Raw genomic sequence first — 24344 nt, 5'->3', positions numbered from 1 at the left:
TTCATTTCTCAGCCATGTGCTTGTCTCAAACAGGTGGCTAATGAAGTATTCATCATTTTTCACCAGGGGCTATACAGTGAGAGCACAGGCACGATGTAGGGAAATCAGGGCGCGGATCTGTCTGTCCCTGAGTGTCGGAGATGGGACTGTGTAAGACGGAAGAGACCACAGAACTTGGTGGACCATGGGCACGATGCCTCCAAAGCCCCAGGGGCTTCCTTTAATCAGAAAGACCATTAAAACAAATGTTCTTCTTTTAAAATACAGCCATTGAAAAGATGACACATTAAGAAACATGTAAACACTGCAGCTGCTTAATTACAAGTTGCACTGCTTGATTTAGTACCTATGCACTCCCAGGTTTGGGGACCTTAAGAGAGGGGGACAGGAGCCTCCCCTCACTTTCACAGTTGGATAGAGAAGGCAAGAATGTGGGTAGAGTAAGAGAAAACAGAAGACCTGGCTTGTGCACAGCGCCTGAGAGAATCAAAGCAAATTCTATCTTCTAGTTCTCCCAGAAGAAAGGTTTAAGATGTTAGGAAGGTTGGAAAATGAACGTGTGTTGTCAGTTGGGAGGCAAAGGAATTGACAAATGCTTCTAGTTAGAATATCAGCTAGGAAAAGGAGGGATACAGAGCCTGACCTCATGCTCTGAAAAGGCAAGGAACCCAGAACTTGCCTCCCTCATCCACTTAAGCCCCAACCTTGATCATCAAGGGCAGCGCATGGGTGATCCTGTTCCCATGAGGATTGTGCGTCGCACCTGAACACAGGACACAGCATGGGGGAAACAACCTTGCCTTCCTTGGTTCTGCTGCTCCCAGTCACCCTCCTAGGCTACCCCAAATGCCTCTCCCTCCAGTCTCAGCTCCGATCCATGAGCCCTGCCAAAGGCCTGAGACTGCACTGATCTCAGGGAAACAGGAGTCTTCCTTTCCCACACTAACTGAAAGGTGACACAGGAACCAACTCCTTAACTTTCCAAATTACTGAGAACTCAGACCGCCACATACTGTACCTGTTGGCCAGTGGGGCCTGCTTGGTCTTTCTATAAAGGGAAGGGAGGCCAATGGGAGAGTAATGCCTGTCATTTCCAGGAGAGGCAGAAAAAGGACAGTAAACAACTTTACTACCATAGGCCCCAGCGCAGAGATGTAGAGGGAGAAGTGCCTTCCTCTCTAGCATAACAAGAATATTCACAAGATTTTTTTTTTATATGTGTTTTTTAAACACACGATACCAATGGTCCTAAACTTGGGTCAGTCAACTGGTGAAGATGACATATTTGGCAAGCAGAATGATTGGGAAGTGTGGCAGCAGTCTTCTGCCAAGGCCCTGGTCTCCCCTGTGTAACCTATAGGGAGAGGGGTAAAGGGGCTTGGGCATTAGTAAGAACAGCCTTGCCAAAGGTTCGAAACTAAGCCCCAATTCCCAGAAATGAAATGGAGGGTGAGGAGAGACGAGGGTTCACTCTCAGCAAGGCGGAGGGATCAAGGCCCTTTCCTGGGATTGGTTCTTAAGGGAAACAGGCCCTCTTGTTAAGGGCTTGTTGGGCATGAAGCAATACCTAGAACAGCCCAGCCCTTAGGGTTACCAAGTGGAGCAACGTGAAGGCAGGCGGTTGCCATGCACTCATCTTCCGTGGTGGGCTGGGTTCAGCCCAGACCTCGGGGTTACCAGGTGGAGCGACGTGAAGGCAGGCAGTTGCCATGCACTGATCTTCCGTGGTGGGCCGGGTTCAGCCTCCTGGGTTCAACACTGCCGCCATCCGTGCACAACACTGACCCCAGGGCTTCTCTGTGCCCAAGGCTGTTCCACAGGCTTCTGTTCCAGGACATTACTGACAATCCAGAGAGGATGGAGAAGGGAGGTGCCTGGGTCCCAGCAGTGAGTGGCCTGAAGGAGGTGGCCTGTGGGAACTTCAGATCACCACATCCAAGATTCCCAAAGAGGTAGCTTCCCAATCGTGAGTCTTCCCCCTGCCATTTAGTGGGGGCTGGCCCAACTCCTGCTACTACCTCAGGGACAGTAGAGGGGAGTACAAGATGTGACCACCCAGGGCCCTGTTGGCAGCTCAGAATCCCAGGGACATGCTCAGATCCTGTATCAGGAAGCTCGGAGAGCCAGGAGCCAAGGATGCGTGCTCTCTGCTCTCCCTCCTCTAAGATGCAAGGCAGCCCCCCGAGGAAGGGGTCTCATGTTCCCCAGAGAGGCTGGCTTCCAGGATGCTACCTCCCCTATCCCACATCAGCCGCAGAATCCCAAGGAGAGACTGCTTCCCACCCCAAGCCCCTTGGGTTCTCCAGAGAAAAGAATTTAAGTCAAAAACATGATTTGTTTTCAGGTTGCAAGTAACGGGTCAACTGAGCCTCACAAGGTCCGCCCCCGCCCCCAGCCGCTGGTGTTGGTAGATGGGGGTGCTGGGTGGATGCCCAGCATCTTCTTGGCCCTGGGGGCCTACTGCCTGCAGTTGTTGTCAGACAGCTGGCTGGGGGTCCGCACCTCACCCAGGGAGGTGGTGCCCTCGAAGCGCTGTGAGGCGATGGCCGCCTGGTGGGACATGCTCTTCCGTACGATGTCACCCTTCCGCCACAACACCACTTCCTGCAGAATTGAAAGGGGGCAATGTGACACCTTAGAGGGAGGCGTGGGGACAGGTTTCCTAGAGGCTCCCAACTTTGTCCTGGGGAATCTGGGCAAGGACCTCCTCTGCTTCTCTCTCACCAAAGGCAGCAGCTGCCAGCACCTCCCTGTCCCTGGTGTGGCCCAGAAGGGCAGGTGGTTGCAGAAGAAGGCCCGAGGAAGCAGACTCCAAGGCCAAGTGGGAATCCTCATTCTTGTTGTGCAATTGTGGGCCACCTAATGTTCCCACCTCTTGGCAAAAATGGAGCCTGACCTTCCATAGGAAAGAGAGCCTCCTGTTCTGTCCCAAGGGTGTCGGGGCCTGGAGGAGCCTGGCCCTCACCTGCTGCTTGAAGTAGCGCCGCTCCTCCTCGTCTATCAGCACCAGGTTGAGGTAATAGCGCACAGAGAACTTCTTGTTGATGTCCCGCATGGTGGGTGTGAGCTCATACCCGGCCAGGAAGAGCCGGATCGGGATGGACTCTCCTGTAGGGGGAGGGCAGGAGTCAGCACGGGGGCAAGGTGATGCCCTCTCCCTTATACCAGGTCACTCTGACCACTGCAGAGATGCCACTGGAGTGCAGCACAGGGGCACTTCAGCCTTCTGGGAAGGTGCAGTCGCTCTGCTGCCCAGCAGGTGGCTGAAACAAAAATGTGACTCTCCAGTTCCACTCCAGGTCATGTTGCAGCTTCTTATGTCTTCTCCACAACAGACAACAACTGAGTGGGAACAGCACACGGGTATATTAGTATAAGCATCTGTGGATTACATGCAGTGTGTTTAGTTTTGGGGTTTTCAAAAGGCAGCTGTCAAAGTCCAGTTAAGTCACCATTTCACCCAGCAGTTCTGATGCCGTCTTTCTCCATCCTCAGTGTATGCCCCCCAAAATACATCCTCCCTCTTGTGTGGACTGGCAGGGTGGTATGGTGGTCTGGAAAGCAGAAAGTCCTCACTATGGCCTCAGTTCTGCATGAACTGCTTTTCTGATTTGTGAGTTAAGTCTGCTGCTTCCTCTGGACCTTTGTTTTCTCATGTGGAAAATTAGAGAATCGGACTGCCTGATACTATAGATCCCTTCCAGCTCTAACATCAGGCCTTTTCTAGTTATCAGTGGAACAAAATTAGGGCAGTAATTCTACCGAGAAAGGCCAAACCCATAATGTGGTGTAAAGCTAAATGTAAGCCATCTTATCACTATCTGCTGTTTTACACTCATTCTCAGTGACCCATTTCATTTGTACAGGAAAAATGACAGCTGGCTCTATTTGCACAGCCAGTGACAAAATGGGACATCAGAGAGCGTCAGGAGAGCTTGGTCCCAGCCCTCCAAGGGCCTGGCATGGTAACACCCGCGTGTCCCCAGAGCTGCAGGCAGCTAAATCTGTGGCGCTCCTCCTTTCACACGGAACAGCCTGTGGGAGTAAAAGGAGGAAGCCAAATAAAACCCTGGAAGCACCACGCACTTCAAAAGGAAGAGAGTCTTCGCCATTCCTGAAGAATGGCTAAAGAGCCAATGAAGAACGTAAATGATTGCTTCTTCCAGATAATCACGGTCCCCAAATGACAAAGGGCTTCCAGCTCCACTAACTCAGATGTAATGTTAGCTCCCCGAGGCTGGGAGAGGATGCTTCCAGCAAGTTCCAGGGCTATCTGGGTACCTGGTGGTGTTGGCTGAAGTATCTAATAGTGCTCTACCTGACAGGTGAATTCAGAGAATAAATCGGAGCTAGAGCCAAGTCACAGACAGGCTGCTGTGCATGCATCCCTTGCTCCCGAGCAGCAGAGAATGCCAGAATGTCAACAGGAAGCAGCAGAAACGTGTTCTAACCACATCTGCTAAACCTGGACCTTCCAAAGCGACGCTTGAGGTTCAATCTTCAGTACAAGCCCGATATATAATCCAAGTCTAAGTGGAACTTTTCAGGGTGAAGATGGGATAGTAGCCTGAAGTTCTATATACTCAGCCTTCCTTTTCTTCCTTATTGCCACCCACGGTGTAAATTGAGAGATTAAGAAGTTACAGGTTAAGAGGACATCTTATTTTGACAGTGTAATCCCTCAAGCCCCTCCAGAATTCTGTGCAGGACATGGGAGAAAAGCTGTGGTAGCCGAGGCCTGGGCCTGGAGTCTCACCTCGCACTGGTGCCCCGTCCATGATCTCGTACTTGGCTATCGTGTCGTTCTCGTGGTACACGTTGGGGCCTGTACCCGTCGTTTCTCGCTTGATGATGTCTATCTCCATGTGCTTGATTTTGATTCTCACCAGCAGGAAGTATATCTTCCCTACAATGACATCTTTCAAGTGGTATCTGAGGAACAGAAAGTACAGGAAGTAGGATGTTGGTACTGTGGCCAGACCTTTCTGTTTCAGGAGAGCGCACATGCCACGGCCAAGCGTGCTGGTTAAAGGTCCAGTTGCAGGACACACTCACCCATCACTGCCCACACGGCTGTGGCTGAACGTTTTCCCAGTGCGGTCTTTACTTGGATTAAAGTAGCTTCTGTCCCTTCCACATCCCACGCAAAGGACGTCTCTCCTGCATGGTACCCATTCATGTTTGTTATCTGCTCTATCTCCCCAGCATGCAGCTGCTTTAGTACCTTTTATATTTGTGTTTTTGAAGGATATCCTAATGTATGAGAGGCTAGTCCTACAAGCGCGGGGACCAGTCTCTCCCTTCCTCTGATCTCCACACAACGTCTTTAGGGAACTGGACCTGGATGGCTCAAAGCACACAGTTCTGCCCGCTCTAGGCCAACAGGCCAGGCAGCAGCAGTAGACTGAGAAGAGCAAATCACTCTCGGCATCAGCGCCTGCTTTCTGGGCTCCGCTGGCCTGGCCTTGTGAGCTGTTACGAAGTGAGCCACATTGGGTAACACTTCCTGTCCCTCAGGCTTTTTTCTTTGGGTCAGTCAATAGTCTACATGTGCACAGCCTGTAACAGGCAAGAGAGAAAGAGAGTAAAATCTTAAAACCTGATGCTCACTCACAGGGTAAGAATGCTGGCATGGACATCAGAATTCAGCCTCCTTACCTTACAGGTGAAGAAAAGGAAGTCGGAAGAAAAGAGATAATGTTCTCTTGGATAACCAGGATGTGAGTAGGGGGTAGAGAAAGGTGGTAAACCCAGGATCCTAGTCCCCAGGCTGGAGTGTTCCCCACTGTTTCACACCACCCTTCTGTGCACAGGCTACAGGAAGATTGCAGACACCTGAGCAAACAGCCTCAGCAAATTTGCAAAAGCAGCAGGAGACCACCTGCGCCATCTTACAGGGGGTGCTTAGAGACCATGGATTCCAGATGTTTTCAAACTCCTACAAATCACACATTCCTTTATTCTAAATGTTATACAGAAGCAAAAGCTGCTCTAGGTATAAGTGGGGAGAGTTAAAAAAAAAAAACAACAACAAAAACGTTGCTTGTGGATGGAAGAAAAATGGAAGGCCAGAGGGTCTAAGGACCTCGGCTCCTCTGCCACCTCACACTTTCTGTGTGTTTGAAACCCGCTGACCTGGTCCAAGCTCCTCGTTTTACAGATGAGAAGCCGAGGTATAAAATGTTAGTACCTGCTGACCTTAGCCCAACTTCTTAGTGGCAGAACAGGACCCGGTTCCAAGTCTGGAGTTCCCCGACATATAAATCAGGCACTCACACGGAGCAGCTCGCTGTGCAAGGAGAGGTGTGGTGTGGAAGTGTCCCGTCCCTGCCTCTCTAGAGCACCTCTTCCACACTAGCTTTGGTCTGGCGTGCACTGATGACCAGTGGCTGCTTTGAGCTCCTACAGGTGGCACAGCTGCTGGCCTCTGCCTTCACCAGGTGGCCAGGACATTAGTGGGTAGGCACTTTGGATGGCTCCTTTCTGGGCAGGACCACAGAGCCCCGAGGCTATAAGGAGAAAGGGGAAGAGCCTGTTTCCATGCCAGGCCCAGATCAGCCTCCGTCCCATCTTGCCCCACTCTGTTCACTGGTGGGCTTAGGCCAGGCAGAGCCAATTCTGGGTCCCACTGGTCATTTTCCTGGAGCCCTCTAGGTTCCAGGCCTGCCAGGGTAAAAAACACACCATTCTTCCAACCCTGTTCCAAGAACCACATATGTTGCTAGTTTTAAAAAGTTCTGTTCCTGACCCTTCAAAGGTGAGTGCAGCTCCCACTGCTCCCAGCCTCTGGATGACAGTGGGTCCAGGGGGTGCCACAATGAAAATCCTACTTAGAGACTTTGTGGCTTTTTTGTATAGCTCTCTGTGAATAGAATACCCTTTCTACTTTTGAATATGAGTTCTGAACATTTTCAGGAATACCATATTCAAAAGAAAGATGCTTTTGAAATACCCTGTCAGAAAGTTTTGTGATTTATTTATAACCGGCTAATTATTTTGATGTTCTAACAGTAAACACAGTTTAAAAGATATACATCTTCCCAACTTGCCAGTTAAAATAAAGTCATTTTAAGACTTTTATAACAAATACATCAGGGCCGGGCATGGTGGCTCATGCCTGTAGTCCCAGCACTTTAGGAAGCCAAGGCAGGCAGATCACTTGAGCTCAGTAGTTCAAGACCAGCCTGGGCAGCATTACAAAACCTTGGCTCTACAAACACACACACACACACACACACACACACACACACACGGACACACATTAGCTGGGCGTGGCAGTGCATGCCTGTGCTAGCTACTTGTAGGGGCGGAGGTGAGAGAAATGCTTGAGTCTAGGAGGTCAAGGCTGTAGTAAGCCATGACTCTGCCACTGTACCCCATCTTGAAAAAAAAATCCAATATTCTTTGCTATAATTTATTTTAGTTCAGGGAGGAAGCAGCAAATCGTGGCCAATGTTTGGTTTCCTCGCTTTGATTTCTGAAGACATAGATGGAGGGAGCACATGATAATGGAATGGTATTCTGAGATTGTTCTTAGCAGTAGCGGTAAACAGCTGAAGCTGGAATTCCAAAACAAATAACCTCAAGTTAGTTTAGCTTGACTTTAAGAGGCATCATAGGATGTTTAACTTAAATATGCCACCTGAGTTGAATATGGTTCAGTTTAGGTAAATGAAGTGTTTACGTCGTGGTCGGTCCAGCTGCAGCTGGCCTGCCACAGACACTCACTGGATCGCTCCCACGCCTGCCACAGACACTCACTGGATCGCTCCTACGGTTTTCCCACCGCATCCCACTGCACAGCAGTCAAGTCACGGAGGGCCATCAGTTTGCATTTGCATAAGTCCCATCTTAACCTCCTTAAATAATCATTTCACAACCTTGGCACCGAGACACTTACTTGGATTTATTGTACTCAAATTCAATGTGCAGACAGTCCTCAATCCCAACCTCCATCTTGATGGAAGAGTTCAGCTCCGGGTATGTGCTGAGTGTGTGAACTACAATGTCCATCTCTTTGACAACATCATTGAGGCGGCGGCTGATGGTAGCTCGAAGGAAATAGCTGTAGGAGATGGAACTGTCATGAATAAACACTCCCAGTCTCCAGATGCTACCTAGATATAGGTACCAAATTGGCCCACTTGAGAGAAGCCTGTACAAAGGTTCTAAACCCTTGAGGGCTTTGTATCCCTTTAAGAAGTTACAGACCCTCTTCCAGGGAAAGATGCACATATGTACCTATACAGACACCTTTTCAACCACAATTCTAGGGAGTTCAAAGACCCTTCCCCCAAATCCCTCTATGGAGCCCAAGCCCCCGGGTCAAGAATCCTGCTGTAAGGGAAAGTGATTTCTCTGCCGTGTACCCCAATCACATGTTATTCTTGGGCCTTTCACGGCCCTTCCCACTACTGACCATGTATTTGTGTACAGGTTTTATTTCATCAGCTAACTCCTGGCTTTTGGGGCAAAGGAGTCCGTCTCGTATTTTTATCTTTGCATGTTTGTTCACTGAACAATATTCAATAAATAAACCTTTTTAAAGTGTCCCAATAAACCTTTTTTAAGTTAAGAAGAGGGGACTGGGAAAGAGAGAAATTAAGTCAGCTATTCATTCCACAAACATTTATTGAGCTAAGCACTGGGCTAAGCACAGGATGAATAAGATACAGTCTCATGGGAAGCTCACAGTTCACCGGGGGAGATGGGCAAATAGAGAAATGGGAACACATGGAAAGGGCTAATTGAGATGCTGCAATCCAGTGCTGTGTGGAGGGAGAAAAGGGCATTCCAGAAGAGCAAACCTTATATGCCCCAGGGGCAGACAGGACCTGGTCTGTTGAATAACAAGTCTCTGGCTGAACCTAGGATCCTTGGGGAGGACGCTGCTGTGGAGGGAATGAGAGACAAGACAGAGACACAGCCCTGAAGGGTTTAACAAGCTGCCCTCTGTGGCCCGCCAGTGCAGCACTGTCATCCCTGGCACTTAACACTATGCTAACACTCAATGAGGAGGAGCTCTTTAATTGTATTTCCTTCTTCATAAAACATTATTTTAATATAATCTAATGTAATATAATAAATTGTATTTTCTTTTAAATAAAACTTAGATAATCCCCACCATCTGTCAAGCATTATCAGATAAAGTTATAAAGATATGGCTCACGCTTGTAATCCCAGCACTTTGGGAGGCAGAGGCGGGTGGATCATGAGGTCAGGAGATCGAAACCATCCTGGCTAACACAGTGAAACCCCGTCTCTACTAAAAATACAAAAAATTAGCCGGGCGTGGTGGCAGGCGCCTGTAGTCCCAGCTACTCGGGAGGCTGAGGCAGGAGAATGGCGTGAACCTGGGAGGTGGAGCTTGCAGTGAGCCGAGATTGCGCCACTGCACTCCAGCCTGGGCGACAGAGCGAGACTCTGTCTAAAAAAAATAAAAATAAAAATAAATAAATAAAAATAAAGATATGCTAACCAGACCAACTACACATTTCGGCTACTATCCTCTGTGTGGCACTGGCTGCTTCTTGGGGATCCTTTCGGTTCACCTCAGTAACCTCCCATCACACTGCCCAAGACATCTGTCCCTAGCCCTCTTCTAACTGCTCAAGCTCCCAAGTCTCCCCACCCTGCTGTCTGCGAAGACACTGACTTTTACTCCACTAAGAAGATGAAGGCCTTCCCAGTCAAGACTTACAATGTGCTCCTTCCTCTGCTTTGTTCCTTACTCAGGGCCTAAACATGTCTCTGCATCTTCACCCATCCTGTCTCCAACAGCACCTCTCCCTCTCAAGACCTCTCCTCCCCACTCCGGCACAAGAACTCTCCATATGGATGCACAATGAAATCACCAGGAAAGGAGAGCCTTTAAGAATCCGGCTGCCGGGGCACACCTGATATGTGATTGCCTGGAAAGGGACACAGGCATTTGCATTTTAAAAAGCTTTCCACACGATGCTAATGTGGAACCCTTGGTCCGGCATCTGGATCCTTCTACATATTCTGATTTCCCCAAGATCATCAATCTCCCTCTAGCTAAAGGCTTTTTTCTCTGGGCTTATTAAAAAATTGGTTTCCAAAGTCACCAATCCCAAGAACCCTCTCCAGCCCTTACCCTCTTGACCTACCATACTTTCTCTTTCTTTCTTCAGAGACAACTGTCACAAGGCGGGTTCTGCACCAACGGCTGAGGCTTCTCCACAAACCACTCCTCCCAACCCCTTGCTTCTGTCTCCACCACCCAACAGAAACCGCTCGCCTCGAGGTCAGTAACCCATGGCCTCCCAGGTGCCAAATCCAGCAGCCCTTGATTCTGCGTCCCGTGAAGCACTTCTTCCTTGAAACACACTTCCCGCGGTTCCGCAGGGGCGCTGCCCTGATTCACCCCCTCTCCTCCTCCTGCCATGCCCTGGTGGGTCCTGGCTCTCCTTTGTCAGTTATGACCTCTGAGCAGATCAGTCCTGACTGCACGTTTCTAAGTGTCGCCTCTGTCCTTAGTGCCAGGTCTGCGCTTCCAATCGTCTGCTAAACTTTTACGCTTTCTCTGTTTTGCCAGTACTTCAGCCTGCCCTCTAGAGCTGGACGAATCACCTTATCTCCAGATCATTTCTTCCTCCTGATAGCCCTCTGTCTCCATCTCCATGGCTGCATGCCTCCACTCACTGGTAATCTCTGCTGGTGTCTATTACATTCCTCACTTTCTCTCTGTTCCCATTACAGCCGCCAAAATCATACTCTGAGGACCTCACAATAGCCTTCTGATAGTTTTGTCTCTACACTCTTCCCATCCACCAAATGCTACATATGGACTCTAATCTTCCAAAATAACCTTTTCCCTGCCTAAAGACAAAAGAAAAGTCCACAATAATCTTTTCATGTTTTCCCTCTGCTGTGTAATAAGAAAAAGCTTTTAATCTGGAAGTTACATCTTTAAACTGTCCTCAACTAATTTTCCCATCTCTACCTCCTCTCTTTCACAACATGAATCCTAAAGTCTTCATGTGATTTGGACATTAACACTTTTCTTTTATTGTGGCAAAATACACATAACATAAAATTGACCAGTTTAACAATTTTTAATTATACAGTTCAGTGGCATTAATGATATTCGTATTGTTGTGCAAACATCACCATCAGTCTCCAGAACTTTTCCACCTTCTGCCACTGAAACTCTACTCATTAAACACCAACCCCCATTTCCTCCTTCCCTCAGCCCTGGGCCTCTACCATTCTACTTTCTGTCTCTATGAATTTGACTGCTCTGGGTACCTCACATGTATGGAATCAGACATTATTTGTCCTTTTGTGACAGGCTTCTTTCACATAGCACAATGTCCTTCAGGTTCACCCACGTTGTAGCATAGGACAGAATGTCCTTCCTTTTGAAGGCTATATAATAGTCCGCTGTACAGACAAAACACATTTCCTGTGTCCATTCACCCACTGATGGACACTTGGGTTGCTTCTACCTTTTGGTTATTGTGAATAATGCTGCTGTGAATATGGGTGTACAAATATCCGTTCGAGATCCTGTTTTCCATTCTTTTGGATCCACTTCCGGATCCAAAAGAGGAATTGCTAGATCATATGGTAATTCTGTTTAATTTTTCGAGGCACCGCTATACTGGTTTCAACACCTTTCTTTCTGCTGTACAAACACTTCAGACAAATCCACTGCAAAAGAAAAAAAAATTAAATAATAAATCCCTCGGTCAAACCGAAGTGATGACTAGATGATCCTCGCTGTTGCTGCATTCTCTGGGTGCAATTATGAAACACTGTCTTTACTGGGTGTAATGTCAGTCTTAGACCTCTCTGCAAAGATTTTTTTCTTTTAAAAAAATTTAAAAAAATTTTTTTTGGTAGAGATGGGGTCTCAATATGTTGTCCAGGCTGGTGTCAAATTCCTGGCTGAAGTGCCAGGATTACAGGCATGAGCCACCACCTCTGCAAAGATTTAAAAAGAGCCTTCACTCTTCTGATGGAAGAAGGGAGGATAGAGAAAGAAAAGAAGTTAAAGGTCTTGCTGTGGTGTGTACCATCCTAAACTCAGGTCCTCGGGTGAGGAGACAAACTGATCTTATGAGATGGTATCAAGACCTGGAATCAGGTGTTCAGAGTGACAGGGGAGACTGCTTTATCCCAGTAGCATCACATAACCTCAAGGTTACACCTAACAGTCTATATCTGCTGTGGATTTTTTTTCACCCAAGAGACCTTGGCATCAGTCCCTATTCTCAGAGTTTCCAACACTACAACAGTAAAAACAATCCATGTACCTATGTGTTCACATTTTAAGAACTTTATTTTCTTATCACCCCCAAAAGAAGAGGACATCTAGAATTAGAATCCAAATCTATTACCCACTTTTGAAGTGAGAAAGCTGAGTTACAGAGCTCAAGGTCACACTGCAGCTGTGTGGCAGAGCCGGACAGCAGGTCAGGATCTCCTGACACCCAGCCAGCAGGAGTGTGCTGGGGGTGGCTAACATTGAACTTTCAGGAATTTTATGAACTGGCTGTTAAACACAGCAATTATTTAAAGTTAAATTATATAAACTCACAATTAAATGAATCATATTAAAAACAAAGGTAAGACATGCGAAAATCTCATCACTTCCTATTTTCCGGCCCTTTACAATGCTCTCTGCTCTTGAGGGAATGTGTCTCCATATGATGGTAATAGCACATGTCTCCCACCTCTACATTCAGGAACATTAGGTAGCTTGAAATTGGCCATGGTGGGGCTATGTACACTACAGAAATTGACACATGCTACAAACTAGGGGCACTTTCCTCCTAGAAGGCCCATGGTTAATGGTTTACCAGCACGCCACAGCTCGCGATACTCTTCTCAGGATCCCTGTGAAGATCCTCAAAGTGGGGACAGCCTCAGGTCCTCGTCCACATGGGGAAGGTTCTAGGGCACAGTGGGGAACCAGCAGACATAACTTACCGCAGCTTCACATTCTGCCCTGTGTAGGACTCATACGGCTTCTCCACGTGGGTAAATTCAAAGTCGAAGGCCTGCGACTGGGTGATCTCTCCAGGCCGGGCCAGGTCCTTCACCAGGGACACAAATTCATGGTGGTTCCCGCGATCGTAGTAGAGTTCTGGTGAGAGAGAGCAATGCCTCCTTTATCAGACCCTGAGCTACACCGGCCGAGTAAGGGGGCTCTAGGCTGGAGGAACTGCTTTTCGGAAGGACCTCCCTGAAGAACAGACCCCTTCTAGCCTTGTTTTCTTGACCTCTGCTCTTTCACTCCCTCCTTCTTCTCCAAAGGCTCTTCTGTCTTATATAGTAAAATCCTGTGGCAGAAAAGGAACCCAAAATAATCCTGCTCCAAGACACTCGGACAACATCTTTTAATAAGGGTAAGTCACGGGAGCCAATATAAGAAATGCCACACTTCTTTAAACAGCATTTAACACTTCCAACTTCTGAAAGGATATAGCTATTTAATTATATCATCCTTATAATAATAATCTTCTGAGACAGCTAAGACAGGCCTTATCACCCCGTTTAAAAGATGATGGAAACCCAGGCACAGCATGGTTAACTGACTGGCCTAGAGTCGCAGAGCTGGCTGCAGAGCTGAGACTAGAGCAGGTCTCCTTCTAGACTGCATCTATTTCTATCAGCTGGTATAATGCAGGTCATGACACAACCTACTTCACAAGGCTCTGTGTGAAGTAGCAGGGGTGATGTAGGTAAAAGACTTAGAACAGTATCTAGTACACAGCAAATACTCAAAAACATCGTTACCAGCTGCTGTTATCACTCCAAAAGGAAGGCATGTGGCCAATCGAACCCGGACATTTTCATGTTATTCCCTCCCCCGAAATCAGGGGGGTGTCGAACTCTAGTGTGCATCAGAGTCACTGAGAGAGCTGGTTGACACACAGATTGCTGGACTCCACCCTAGTGTTTCTGATTCAGGAGTCTGGGATGGGGCCTGAGAACTGACCCTTCTAATAAGCTCCCCAGGACTGCTGCTACCACACTTTAAGAAGCATTGCTCTAAATTTATCCTCTTCAGGAAATAGTTCTGGTATTTTTTGATGATAAGTTCATGCCACCCATTTGCCCAATATTATTTTATGTTTGCTTATATTCTATTTAAGTTTTGCTACATACCTGGTCTCTCCCCGCTCCCACTGTGGACTGCAGGCCCTTTGAAGATAAGGCCCACATCCCCAGCTCCCTGGTGCTTCCTAGAACCTGGCCCTGCACAAGTGAGCTTTTTTTTTGTTTGTTTTTTGAGACAGAGTCTCGCTCTGTTGCCCAGGCTGGAGTGCAGTAGTGTGATCTCGACTCACTGCAACCTCCGCCTCCTGGGTTCAAGCAATTCTCCTGCCTCAGCCTCTCAAGTAGCTGAGACTACAGGCACACGCCACCAGCCCAGCTAATTCTTTTTGTATTTTTAGTAGAGATGGGGTTTCACCATGTTAGCCAGGATGGTCTCGATCTCCTGACTTCGTGATCTGTCTGCCTTGGCCTCCCAAAGTGCTGGGATTTACAGGCGCGAGCCACCGTGCCCGGCCGAGGCAAGCTCTTAATACTGACTGTGGCTATGCATGGCCACATTACAGTTCAAGCCACCACTCCTCAAGGATTCTGTGTTCAAGTCCCGTGCTAGACTGCAACTTGCAGAAGGGCAGATGAATTGGGAACACAGAGCAGGCGGAGCACACTCACTGCCTCTGTTGTTTGCTGCCTGGGGAGGAAGAGGCGAGTCCACAGATTGGAGTCTCTGGGATCCCATACTAGTGATGCCACTTCTGTATGAATTCACAATGTATTGTGTGGCTGTGGCTTGTGGCTGATTTCCTGTGTAACTACAATCAGCTACAATCTTTTATTACAAACAATGACCTTCCTTTCCAAACACTCAGTGGTTTCAATAGTAGGCAGCATTCTGGTTAGTGAGTGATAATCCACAAAGCCTCAGAGTGGGAGGTGGCAGCTCCACATTATGGGGAGAAAGTAAGCAATCCAGTAACTGTGCCCCCCAATAAAAGTCAGAAGTATATGACAGGCGGAAGCAGAGCCGCGGCCAGCCCTAGGGACAGGGACTCCTCGGCTTACTCTTGTTGTATGAGTCCTGGTTGATGGTGTTGGCTTCTGTGTGGAAGCCGAAACCTTGACTTGGGAACCTGGTACCTCAGTTTCTAAGCACTAGATTCTGGCCATAGTTTCAGGGGACAGAAGCAGGCAGAGCAAGGCCCCAGTGTCCAGAATCAATGGTCCAGAGTCAAGAGGAAGAGGAGAAGAAAAGGATGGAAAAATACACAAATGTGATCGCACAGCCCAAAGGCAACATCAGAAATAAACAAACAGAGAACGCACAGAGAGCGCTCCGGCTGCCAGCATTGTGGAGCCTAGCAACAGTGCAGAAGGTTCCGCCTGCCCCAGCAGGGCACCTGGAGCAGGACAAGTCATTCCCTGCATAACATCACGTTCTCCCTAGTGCCCTTCCTCGTGGACACACATTAATATCAGCTCTGACATCAAATGTCATGGAAGAGTGGCCAGTGTGCAGTCAGAGCAGGGCTGGCCCGGCCTTTTTAATCTATCCTTTATAAGCCATCTGTAATACTTCTGCAAACACTGTGGGGCAAAGGGGCAGACACAGCGATGCTTCCTATTTGCCAGAAAGTTGGTTTCCTCCTGCATAAATTAAAACAAAAATCCAAGGCTGTTCTCACGAGGGGTCTGGGCCCTAAAGAGACTGTAAATAGCCTCTATTCCATCCCAAAGAAGCAACCACAAGTCATCTTTCATTCTTCCCAACCACCAGTCCTCAGGGACCAGACGTGTCAGGCTAGAAGCAGGAACTGAGTAAGTTTTTGGTTAAGGTAACTATCCTGTCTTTGGCTTCCTTCTCAGTCCAACAGGAGGAAATAACTTTTGTACTCAGGATGTTTTCATGGTGAAACTTGCCACCAACTGTTGAGAAGTGAATTTGCCATTCTGGAAGGAAACTGAGCCAGTTTTGCATCACAGGTCACCCATGACAGCTGCCCTGAGCTTTGCTGCTTGGCTAAGGCCATGTTTAGTCTAGGCCTCGTGCAGTTTTGGAAGAAACCTAAGTCAGCAAAGCGTAAAAAGACCTCCAAAGGCCAGGCGTAGTGGTTCATGCCTGTAATCCCAGCACTTTGGGAGGTCAAGGCAGGTGGATCATGAGGTCAGGAGTTTGAAACCAGTCTGGCCAAGATGGTGAAACCCTGTCACTACTAAAAATACACAAATTAGCCAGATGAGGTGGTGGGCATCTGTAATCCCAGCTACTCGGGAGGCTGAGGCAGGAGAATCGCTTGAATCCGGGAGGCAGAGGTTGCAGTGAGCTGAGATTGTGCCATTGCACTCTAGCCTGGGCGACAGAGCAAGACTCCATCTCAAAAAAAAAAGCCCTCCAAAGAGCCTCCTCTTCATCAGACCCTCCCAGCCACTGTCTGCTGGCTGGCCACTGTCAGGATTCATGCTTGCCACGCCCTACCCTTGTCTGTCAACCCTGTGAAACCCACAAGCACTGGCACCTCTGGGCGGCCCACACCTCGCCAGGCGCAGCTCTGCTCCAGTCCCACCAGCAGCTTGTTAAGCAGGCCAGAATCAATCCATCTCATCTTAAGGTGCCTTTTACTTAGTGTTTCAAGGGCTAATGAATTAAAATACAGAAAGCCCCTCAAGTTTTTAAAAGTATGGGCTTGATTGGTATTAATGGGCTTATTAAAACCTAAAAAAAAAAAAAAAAATCCAGATAATGTCTGTTGGCTTTGGAGTACAGGGATATTCCTGTCTGCCCTCCTCCGCATGTCTGAACTTCTAATTACGTTTGGTTTATTTAACCCCATTAGTCTCCAAGGCGGCCCAGGTCTGCTTTCTAACCTTCACTGCTGTTTCCCAAAGGATTCTGGCTCAACAACAGTCTCTTCTTCTCACAATTACAGTTTTTCCTTGCAGTGCTCCTTATAGACTACTGCATCTTTCTAAAAACGTGGGCCAGTAGGGTGACTAGGTCTTAGACCTTTCTGTCCCATGGGCCTGACCCAAGAGATGCCCTCGCCACATGTGTTGGCATTATTAGAACACAGACCAAGCCACTGGAAAAGTATCCTAGGTACAGGAAGGATCCCAGTGTGGCTCAAAAACTTGCAGAGGATAACAAAAAAATGTCCACCACATAAGTGAATAAATAAGATATTATAGTCTCAGGGGGCAATGTTCAAACTGCCACATCTGAGCAGTGGTGCAGGACCAAATGGACCAGAGGTTTGACAACTCTTATGTTCTTACACGCAAGGGGATATCAGTTTCAACTTGGCACAGGAGAGTGTGAGGAAAGAAAGATGTAAAGGCAGGTAAACTGACATCAGCTTTAATACTTCCTTATCCCAGTTCCCCCAGTGAGGACGCAGCCCCAGTGGGGGCAAGCCAGCTGGAGAGTCACTGAGTTGTCAGTGGCCTTGATGGACAGCTACATGTTGCTCATCAGTGCCTCCTCCACAACAAAGGCAGGAAGCTCAGCTGCTCAACCACCAAAGCAAACCTGAATTCTTTCTTTCTTTCATTAAAATAACTCTTGCTTATCTGGGAGGAGATGAGGGAAAACAAAACAAAACAACACAACAACAAAGAGTAGTTTCTGTAAATTCTTAGCTCTGACCAATATATCCATTCAACAAATATTTACTAGGCACCTTCTACGTGCTAGCCACTGCACTAATGACGGGCTGAAGGCAGTCCCTCATCACAAGTGCTCAGAAATTAGTAAGACAGACAAGTTAAAAAAAAAAAGTCACAACCTTGTCATACCCAGCTTGAAAAGAGATATTAGTGAGGCCTCCAGAACAGTGGAGGAAGCACTTAAGTCAGCCTGGGGAAGTCAGAGAAGACTTTCTGATGGATGTGATGTTAGCTAGGCTTTGAAGGAGTAAGAGCTTGGGTGGAAGGTTATATCTTGCAGAAAGATGTTACTATACAAAGGGAAAATACCAAGATTCTAGAAGAAAAGGATAGTTTGTGGAACCTACAAGCAGTGAGAGTGAAGGGTTAGGGGGAGACGAGGCTGGAAAGAGAGGGAGGGCCAGAGCACGAGGGATTTGGATATACTTTCCCCCATTAACCAATAGGGAGGCGAGAAGAATTTTAAGGAAGGACTGACAATGATAGAACTGCCTTTAAGAAACTTCATCCTCACAGAAAATGACCTGAAAGGGGAGGAAGACAAAGGCAGGAAGACCACTTAGGAAGCTGCTACAAACAGAAAATAAAAGGCAGTGGCATTGAGAATAGAGAGGAGATGCTGGTTTGAGATATACTGCAGAACTAGCAGAGAAGGCCAAAACTTAGCAGCCAAACTGCATGTGTGGGAGGAGGAGCCAAGACTTCAAAATGACTTCTAGATTTCTGAGGCTAAATGATCCCAGCTGACACAGGCCGAAATGGGAAAAAAGGAGAAGCAGTGGGGCTGTGGCTGGGGCAGAGACAGAGGAGGGGTTTGTGTTTGCATGCGTTTCTGAGGCACCTGTAGGGTATCCCGGTGGACATGTCTAGCAGACAGCTGCAAAGACGTGTGAAACTCGGAAGAGAGGTCAGGTCAGGACAGAGAAACAGTCTGGGAGTCATCAGAATATAATTCATGGGGCTCAGCACAGTGACTCATGTATGTAATCCCAGCACTCTGGGAGGCCAAGGCAGGAGGATTGCTTGAGTTCCAGACCAGCCTGGGCAATAAAGAAAGACCCTGTCTCTACATAAAATTTAAAAAATTAGCTGGATGTGGTGGCATGCACCTATAGTCTCAGCTACTTGGGAGGCAGAGATGGGAGGACTGCTTGAGCCCAGGAGGTTGAGGCTGCAGTAGCCGTGATCGTGGCACTGCACTCTAGCCTGGGTGATGGAGTGAGACCACGTCTCAAACAATTTTTTAAATAAAAAATAAAGAAAATAAGTCATCGGTGCAGATGAGATTGCCACAGCAAGTGACAGGATAAAAGTGACACCTCTGCCGGCCTGCCTCCAAATTAACAAGGAAGAGGGACAGATCTCAGTGCTATCAACTTGATTACTGCCATATGCCACCCCGTCAGCCAGACCTCAGAACAGACCGAAGTTCCACCCATTTCGCACATAGTCAAAGAATGCAATGAAGGAGAAAACCACACGACCGCAGCTTCAGCAAATTCACTCACTAGCCTCGCTCTGGTGCCCCACGCTCAGTTTACAATGACTGACACAGGTGTATGACACAAATACTTCACAACATGCTTCTTTCGGGGAACCAGGAAGATAAAATACGAGGAACATAAGAGTCTAAGAAAAGCCACTCTGTGCCTCCAAACAGACTTCCAAATAGTACATCTTTACTCCCTGTCAATGTGTGTATTTCAGGAACACAAACTCCCTTTTACATCAAATAGAACTACAAAGGTTATTCTAATGCCTTGTTCTTGATCAAGAAATATATCCCAAAGCCAAATAATAAGAAACATATTGTCTAAGAAAAGTCACTCTGTGCCTCCAAACAGACTTCCAAATAGTACATCTTTACTCCCTGTCAATGTGTGTATTTCAGGAACACAAACTCCCTTTTACATCAAATAGAACTACAAAGGTTATTCTAATGCCTTGTTCTTGATCAAGAAATATATCCCAAAGCCAAATAATAAGAAACATATTGTCTAAGAAAAGTCACTCTGTGCCTCCAAACAGACTTCCAAATAGTACATCTTTACTCCCTGTCAATGTGTGTATTTCAGGAACACAAACTCCCTTTTACATCAAATAGAACTACAAAGGTTATTCTAATGCCTTGTTCTTGATCAAGAAACACATCCCAGAGCCAAATAATAAGAAACATATTGTCTAAGAAAAGTCACTCTGTGCCTCCAAACAGACTTCCAAATAGTACATCTTTACTCCCTGTCAATGTGTGTATTTCAGGAACACAAACTCCCTTTTACATCAAATAGAACTACAAAGGTTATTCTAATGCCTTGTTCTTGATCAAGAAATACATCCCAAAGCCAAATAATAAGAAACATATTGTCCATCATTCTGTGTTATTCTATTTCCACATCCTCACGTAACCATGGATAATTGAGCGTGAACAATATACTTCAGCACAAAGCTGGGACTGGCTCCATCTACAACACAGCACAAAGCTGGGACTGGCTCCATCTACAACACCAACTGAGACTGGCCCATGAGGCCAAAGTAAGAGATTTAAGGCAAAGGGTTGGAACATGCACTCCCTATCAGTAGACAGGATGATCTTCTTCAGGTAAAACAGGTACAGGAGGAAGAGCAGCAAGCCAGTGAGTGATAACTCAATTTGTGAAATGGAAACATTTCACTACATCAACCACCATAATTTTATAAAGGAACCCTCAGCCGGGCGCGGTGGCTCACGCCTGTAATCCCAGCATTTTGGGAGGCTGAGGCGGGCGGATCACGAGGTCAGGAGATCGAGACCATCCTGGCTAACACGGTGAAACCCCTTCTCTACTAAAAATACAAAAAATTAGCCAGGCGTGGTGTCGGGCGCCTGTAGTCCCAGCTACTCGGGAGGCTGAGGCAGGAGAATGGCGTGAACCCGGGAGGCGGAACTTGCAGCGAGCAGAGATCGCGCCACTGCACTCCAGCCTGGGCGACAGAGCAAGACTCCGTATCAAAAAAAAAAAAAAAAAAAAAAGGAACCCTCTATAAGGGTCATACATGATCCCCTGGCATGCCCAACATTCTCACCAAGTGATTTTATTTTCCTTGCTTGGTAGCTGAGAAAGCCGAGGCCAAGAGAGTGGCTAAATTCCCCAAAAGTCTCATGGTCAACTCAGTGCAGGGTGGCCAGGGCCCGGGAAGAGTTACCAGTGGAAGCAACAAAAGGTTCTGAGAAAATTCAGCAGGGATGATGGATGTCTCAGGAGTAAGGAGTTAGACAAGAAATCAGGTGGGGCAGGCACAGCAAGCAGCTTCTTCAACTCCCTTTCATTTAGACCAGAGGAAGGCCTTGACACTGTTCCTATAACAGCTCATTTCACACTATCTGGGGCAGAAGACATTCTGGGTTATCTTTCACATACTGGTAAGGTACCACCACCTGGGAGTGATAGTATAGACACAGACTAAACATGCCTGTCAACACTATTATTATGGAGCCAAAGAATCAATGCAATAACTTTAAAACTGCTACTAAAAAATACCCTTGCTCAGTAGGCAAGGATTTCTCAACTAGTTACTGTGCTTAGCAGAATATGCTTTGGACTCATCCTGTTTATCCTGGGGTTCTTTGCTAGAGATGATTTTACCCTCCAGGGGATATATAGCAATATCTCAAGACATTTTTGTGGTCACAAGTGGGGGATGCTACTGTTGTCTGATCAGTAGAGGCTGGGAATGCTGCTAAACATCCCATGACAACATGCCAAACGATGCCAGACATCACAGTGCTGCTACTGAGGAACCTTGCCATCTACCCCACCCTTGAACCCAGAAGCAGGAAAGCAGAAGGCATGGAACTCACTCTTTGGCCCCTTTTCTGGTACACTAACAGGACTTTCATATTCTGGCTTTAAAATAACAACAAAGAGCTTCCTGTAGGATCAGCCAGTCTTCAACCTGATTTCATGTTCTTCAATACCAGAGGCAAAATGCTTGAGGCTGAGCAGTGAACCCAAGAGCCAGGCCACAAGGCCTCCTTTTCCCAGGGTTTCTCCTACCTGTGTCTCAGTGTCTCCTGCCTCTGTGAAAAGGAGAGGGCAAATTCTTTGCTAAACTCTCAGGTTTAGCATGAGAGAGAGTTTAACAAAGATTCCCCAAGGAAGTCTCTAAAAACAGAGTTATGTGTGCAGCGTGTGGTATACGTATGGATTCTCCAGCAGAGGTGTGTAGCTCACAGGGTATTTACCGTGCTTCTACTCCTAACCTAACGACAGAAACAACTTATTTTAAAAGTACCCGAGCATTTTAATAATACACAAGAGTCTAAATAAGGCTTAGAATTGGAGACAACCCAGTCTTGACTGGGAGCTCCCCAAATCACTTTACCATTACTGTCTTTTACTGTCTAGTTCTTATTTATTTATTTATTGTTTTGAGACAGGGTCTTGCTGGTTGTCACCCAGGCTGGAGTGCGGTGGTGTCATCACAGCTCACTGCTGCCTGGAACTCCTGGGTTCAAGCAATCCTCCCAACTTAGCCTCCCAAGGAGCTAGGACCACAGGCATGCACCACCACGCCCAGCTAATTAAAAAAATTTTTTGGGGGGTAGAGGCAGGTCTTGCTATATTGCCCAGGCTGGTCTCCAACTCCTGGCCTCAAGCAATCCTCCCACCTCAGCCTCTCAAACTGCTGGGATTGCAGGCATCAGCCACTGTGCCTGGCGCTGTCTAGTTCCAATGATTAATAATCATGTTTAAAGCATTGAGAAACTCTGATCACTTAATTGTGGTTTTTAGAAACATCATTTCTTTGTCTTTAAAGAGAAAATGTGGTAACTGAAAACTCGCATTCTAATAAAGAAGTCTAAGAAACGCAGCCTAGGTAGTCAGATTTAGACTGAAGATCATGGGTCTTCTTTCTGGAAACATGTACAAACATAGGTAGTTCAGGGCTGAGGTGAGGTAAGAGAGAACTGGTTAGCTCTCTCACACCACATCTAAAGAGAAAAACGGGTTGGTGGGGGCGCTGGGAAGTGGGGCTCAGGGGACCAGCCTCACTTTGCGTCTGGCAGTTGCAGATGGCCGGGCGATGGGAAAGCCAGTATTGGCAGAGCGGTCTCCCCCTAACAAACCCACCTGCAGGCTATGGCCAGAGCACCTCACCCAGAAATCCTGGGGACAAGAAGCAAAGCCGAGTGCATGCTGGAGACAATGGGGAGAACCCATAGGCAAGGTGCCCATCCCACGAGGCACAGCAGGGCGCTTCCTCCCGCCCTCGCCGTCCCCATCTCCCTGGCAGCGCGCTGTCACTTTTGGCAGGGAGGACATAACGCAGGGGGAGTCGCCCACGGGCGGGACTTGTAGCTGAACCCCAGGCCTCAGACTGCAGTTGACAAGCGACTGTGACAGGCCTCGCCGGAGGAGCTGGGCCCTGAATCACCCTGCTCCCCGGCCGGCTGTCGGCGCTGGGGGAGGGGGTCCCGGGGCTCGACTCACCGATCTGCCCGATGAACTCGATCTTGATGCCCTGGTGCTCCAGCCGCTTGTTGGGGTTCTTGAGGGCAAGGCTCACCTTCCCGGAGACCGTCTCCCCGTCGTAGAAGAGGAAATATTTCTCCTTCTTCCCGTCCTCCGTCTTGTGCTCGGCCCGCTTCCTACTCTCTGCATCGTTCAGAAGGATTTCCACCTCCACGCTCTGCCCGAAGCCGAAGAAGCTCATCGCACCGCCGGGCCGGGCGGGTCTCGGTGAAGACCGCTCCCTCGCACCGGGGCGCGGGCTGCCCTAGGTAAGGAAGGCCAGAGGGCCCGATGCGCGAGGGCGCTCGGCCGCCGCGGCGCTGCCTGGCTCCGCCGCTGCCGCCGGGCAGTGGGCGCCGACCGACAGCCGGCTCCACGGGGGAGGGGCACGGCCGGGGGAGGCTGGCGGCTGCGGGCTGCGGCGCCCGAGCAGCAATGCACCGAGGAGCAGTGCCCTGCGCCGAGCCAGTCCCAGTCAGTCCCGCGGCCGGTGGCAGTGGACGGGCGAGGGTCGGCCGTGCAATGCTGCGGGGGGCAGCCGCACACGGCCGGGTGTGCGTGGCCCGCGCCTGCCGGGTGGGGTCCAGCGCCGAGCAGCGCTGCGAGCTGCCCAGCCTCCGGCGGTGCAACGCACCGAAGCGCTTCGGCGGCTCCGGGCGGGGGAGGGGGCGGGCGAGCTCCAGCCCGGATGCGCTGGAGCAGCGGCGCGCATGCGCACCCCCTTTCTCCGCTCCTGGGACTCCCGGCAGCCAGGAGGAGAGCTCGCTGCGCATGCGCAGGTACAGCGCGGCCGGCGCTCCCGCGGTCGGCATGGCACATGCTCTGGGCCCACGCGTGCCGCGCAGTCCCTACAGAACTGCAGTTGTCTTCTCGGAGTGCTTTCGGCTACTTTTCCCTTATTACTTTAGCTCGATACACGTTGGGCTGCCTTTCACATTCGGATATTACGCTGTTCGAGTGCTGACGGGAAAGGCAGCCCTTTGACACGCAGGCGAAATGTCGCCTGACGAGGGCAAAGGTGACAGTTACTACCGGAAGTGCCCTATCTCAGCTACCCTTTAGATTTTCCCCCATTAAAGAAAAACGAGGCGGGAAAAGCGCTGTTAGGGTTTAACTCAGGGCCAGGCTCCTTCTTGAACCAACTGGCGCAACACCCGCAGGAAC

The 24344-nt window shown here is 48.6% G+C and overlaps 2 protein-coding genes across 2 annotated transcripts in view; one reads left to right on the top strand and one right to left on the bottom strand.

Moving 5' to 3' along the window:
* Positions 1 to 174: 174 nt before the first annotated feature.
* On the bottom strand, positions 175 to 23828 carry VPS26B (VPS26 retromer complex component B). Its single transcript, XM_002822715.5, has 6 exons — positions 23160 to 23828; positions 12958 to 13114; positions 7901 to 8065; positions 4757 to 4932; positions 2966 to 3108; positions 175 to 2604 (listed from the first exon to the last, which is right to left on the bottom strand). The coding sequence occupies exons 1-6, from the start codon at positions 23380 to 23382 to the stop codon at positions 2458 to 2460; spliced, it is 1011 nt and encodes a 336-aa protein (XP_002822761.1). The 5' UTR covers positions 23383 to 23828; the 3' UTR covers positions 175 to 2457.
* Positions 23030 to 24344, top strand: part of NCAPD3 (non-SMC condensin II complex subunit D3) — a 77660-nt gene continuing 76345 nt past the window's right edge. Inside the window, exon 1 of the mRNA XM_024255163.3 lies at positions 23030 to 23449. The gene's annotated coding sequence lies outside the window, so the exon portion shown is untranslated. The remainder of the gene's footprint in view (positions 23450 to 24344) is intronic.

This window comes from Pongo abelii, chromosome 9, assembly GCF_028885655.2.
Source record: "Pongo abelii isolate AG06213 chromosome 9, NHGRI_mPonAbe1-v2.0_pri, whole genome shotgun sequence".
NCBI lineage: Eukaryota > Metazoa > Chordata > Mammalia > Primates > Hominidae > Pongo > Pongo abelii.
This window is presented reverse-complemented; position numbering and strand designations above follow the sequence as displayed.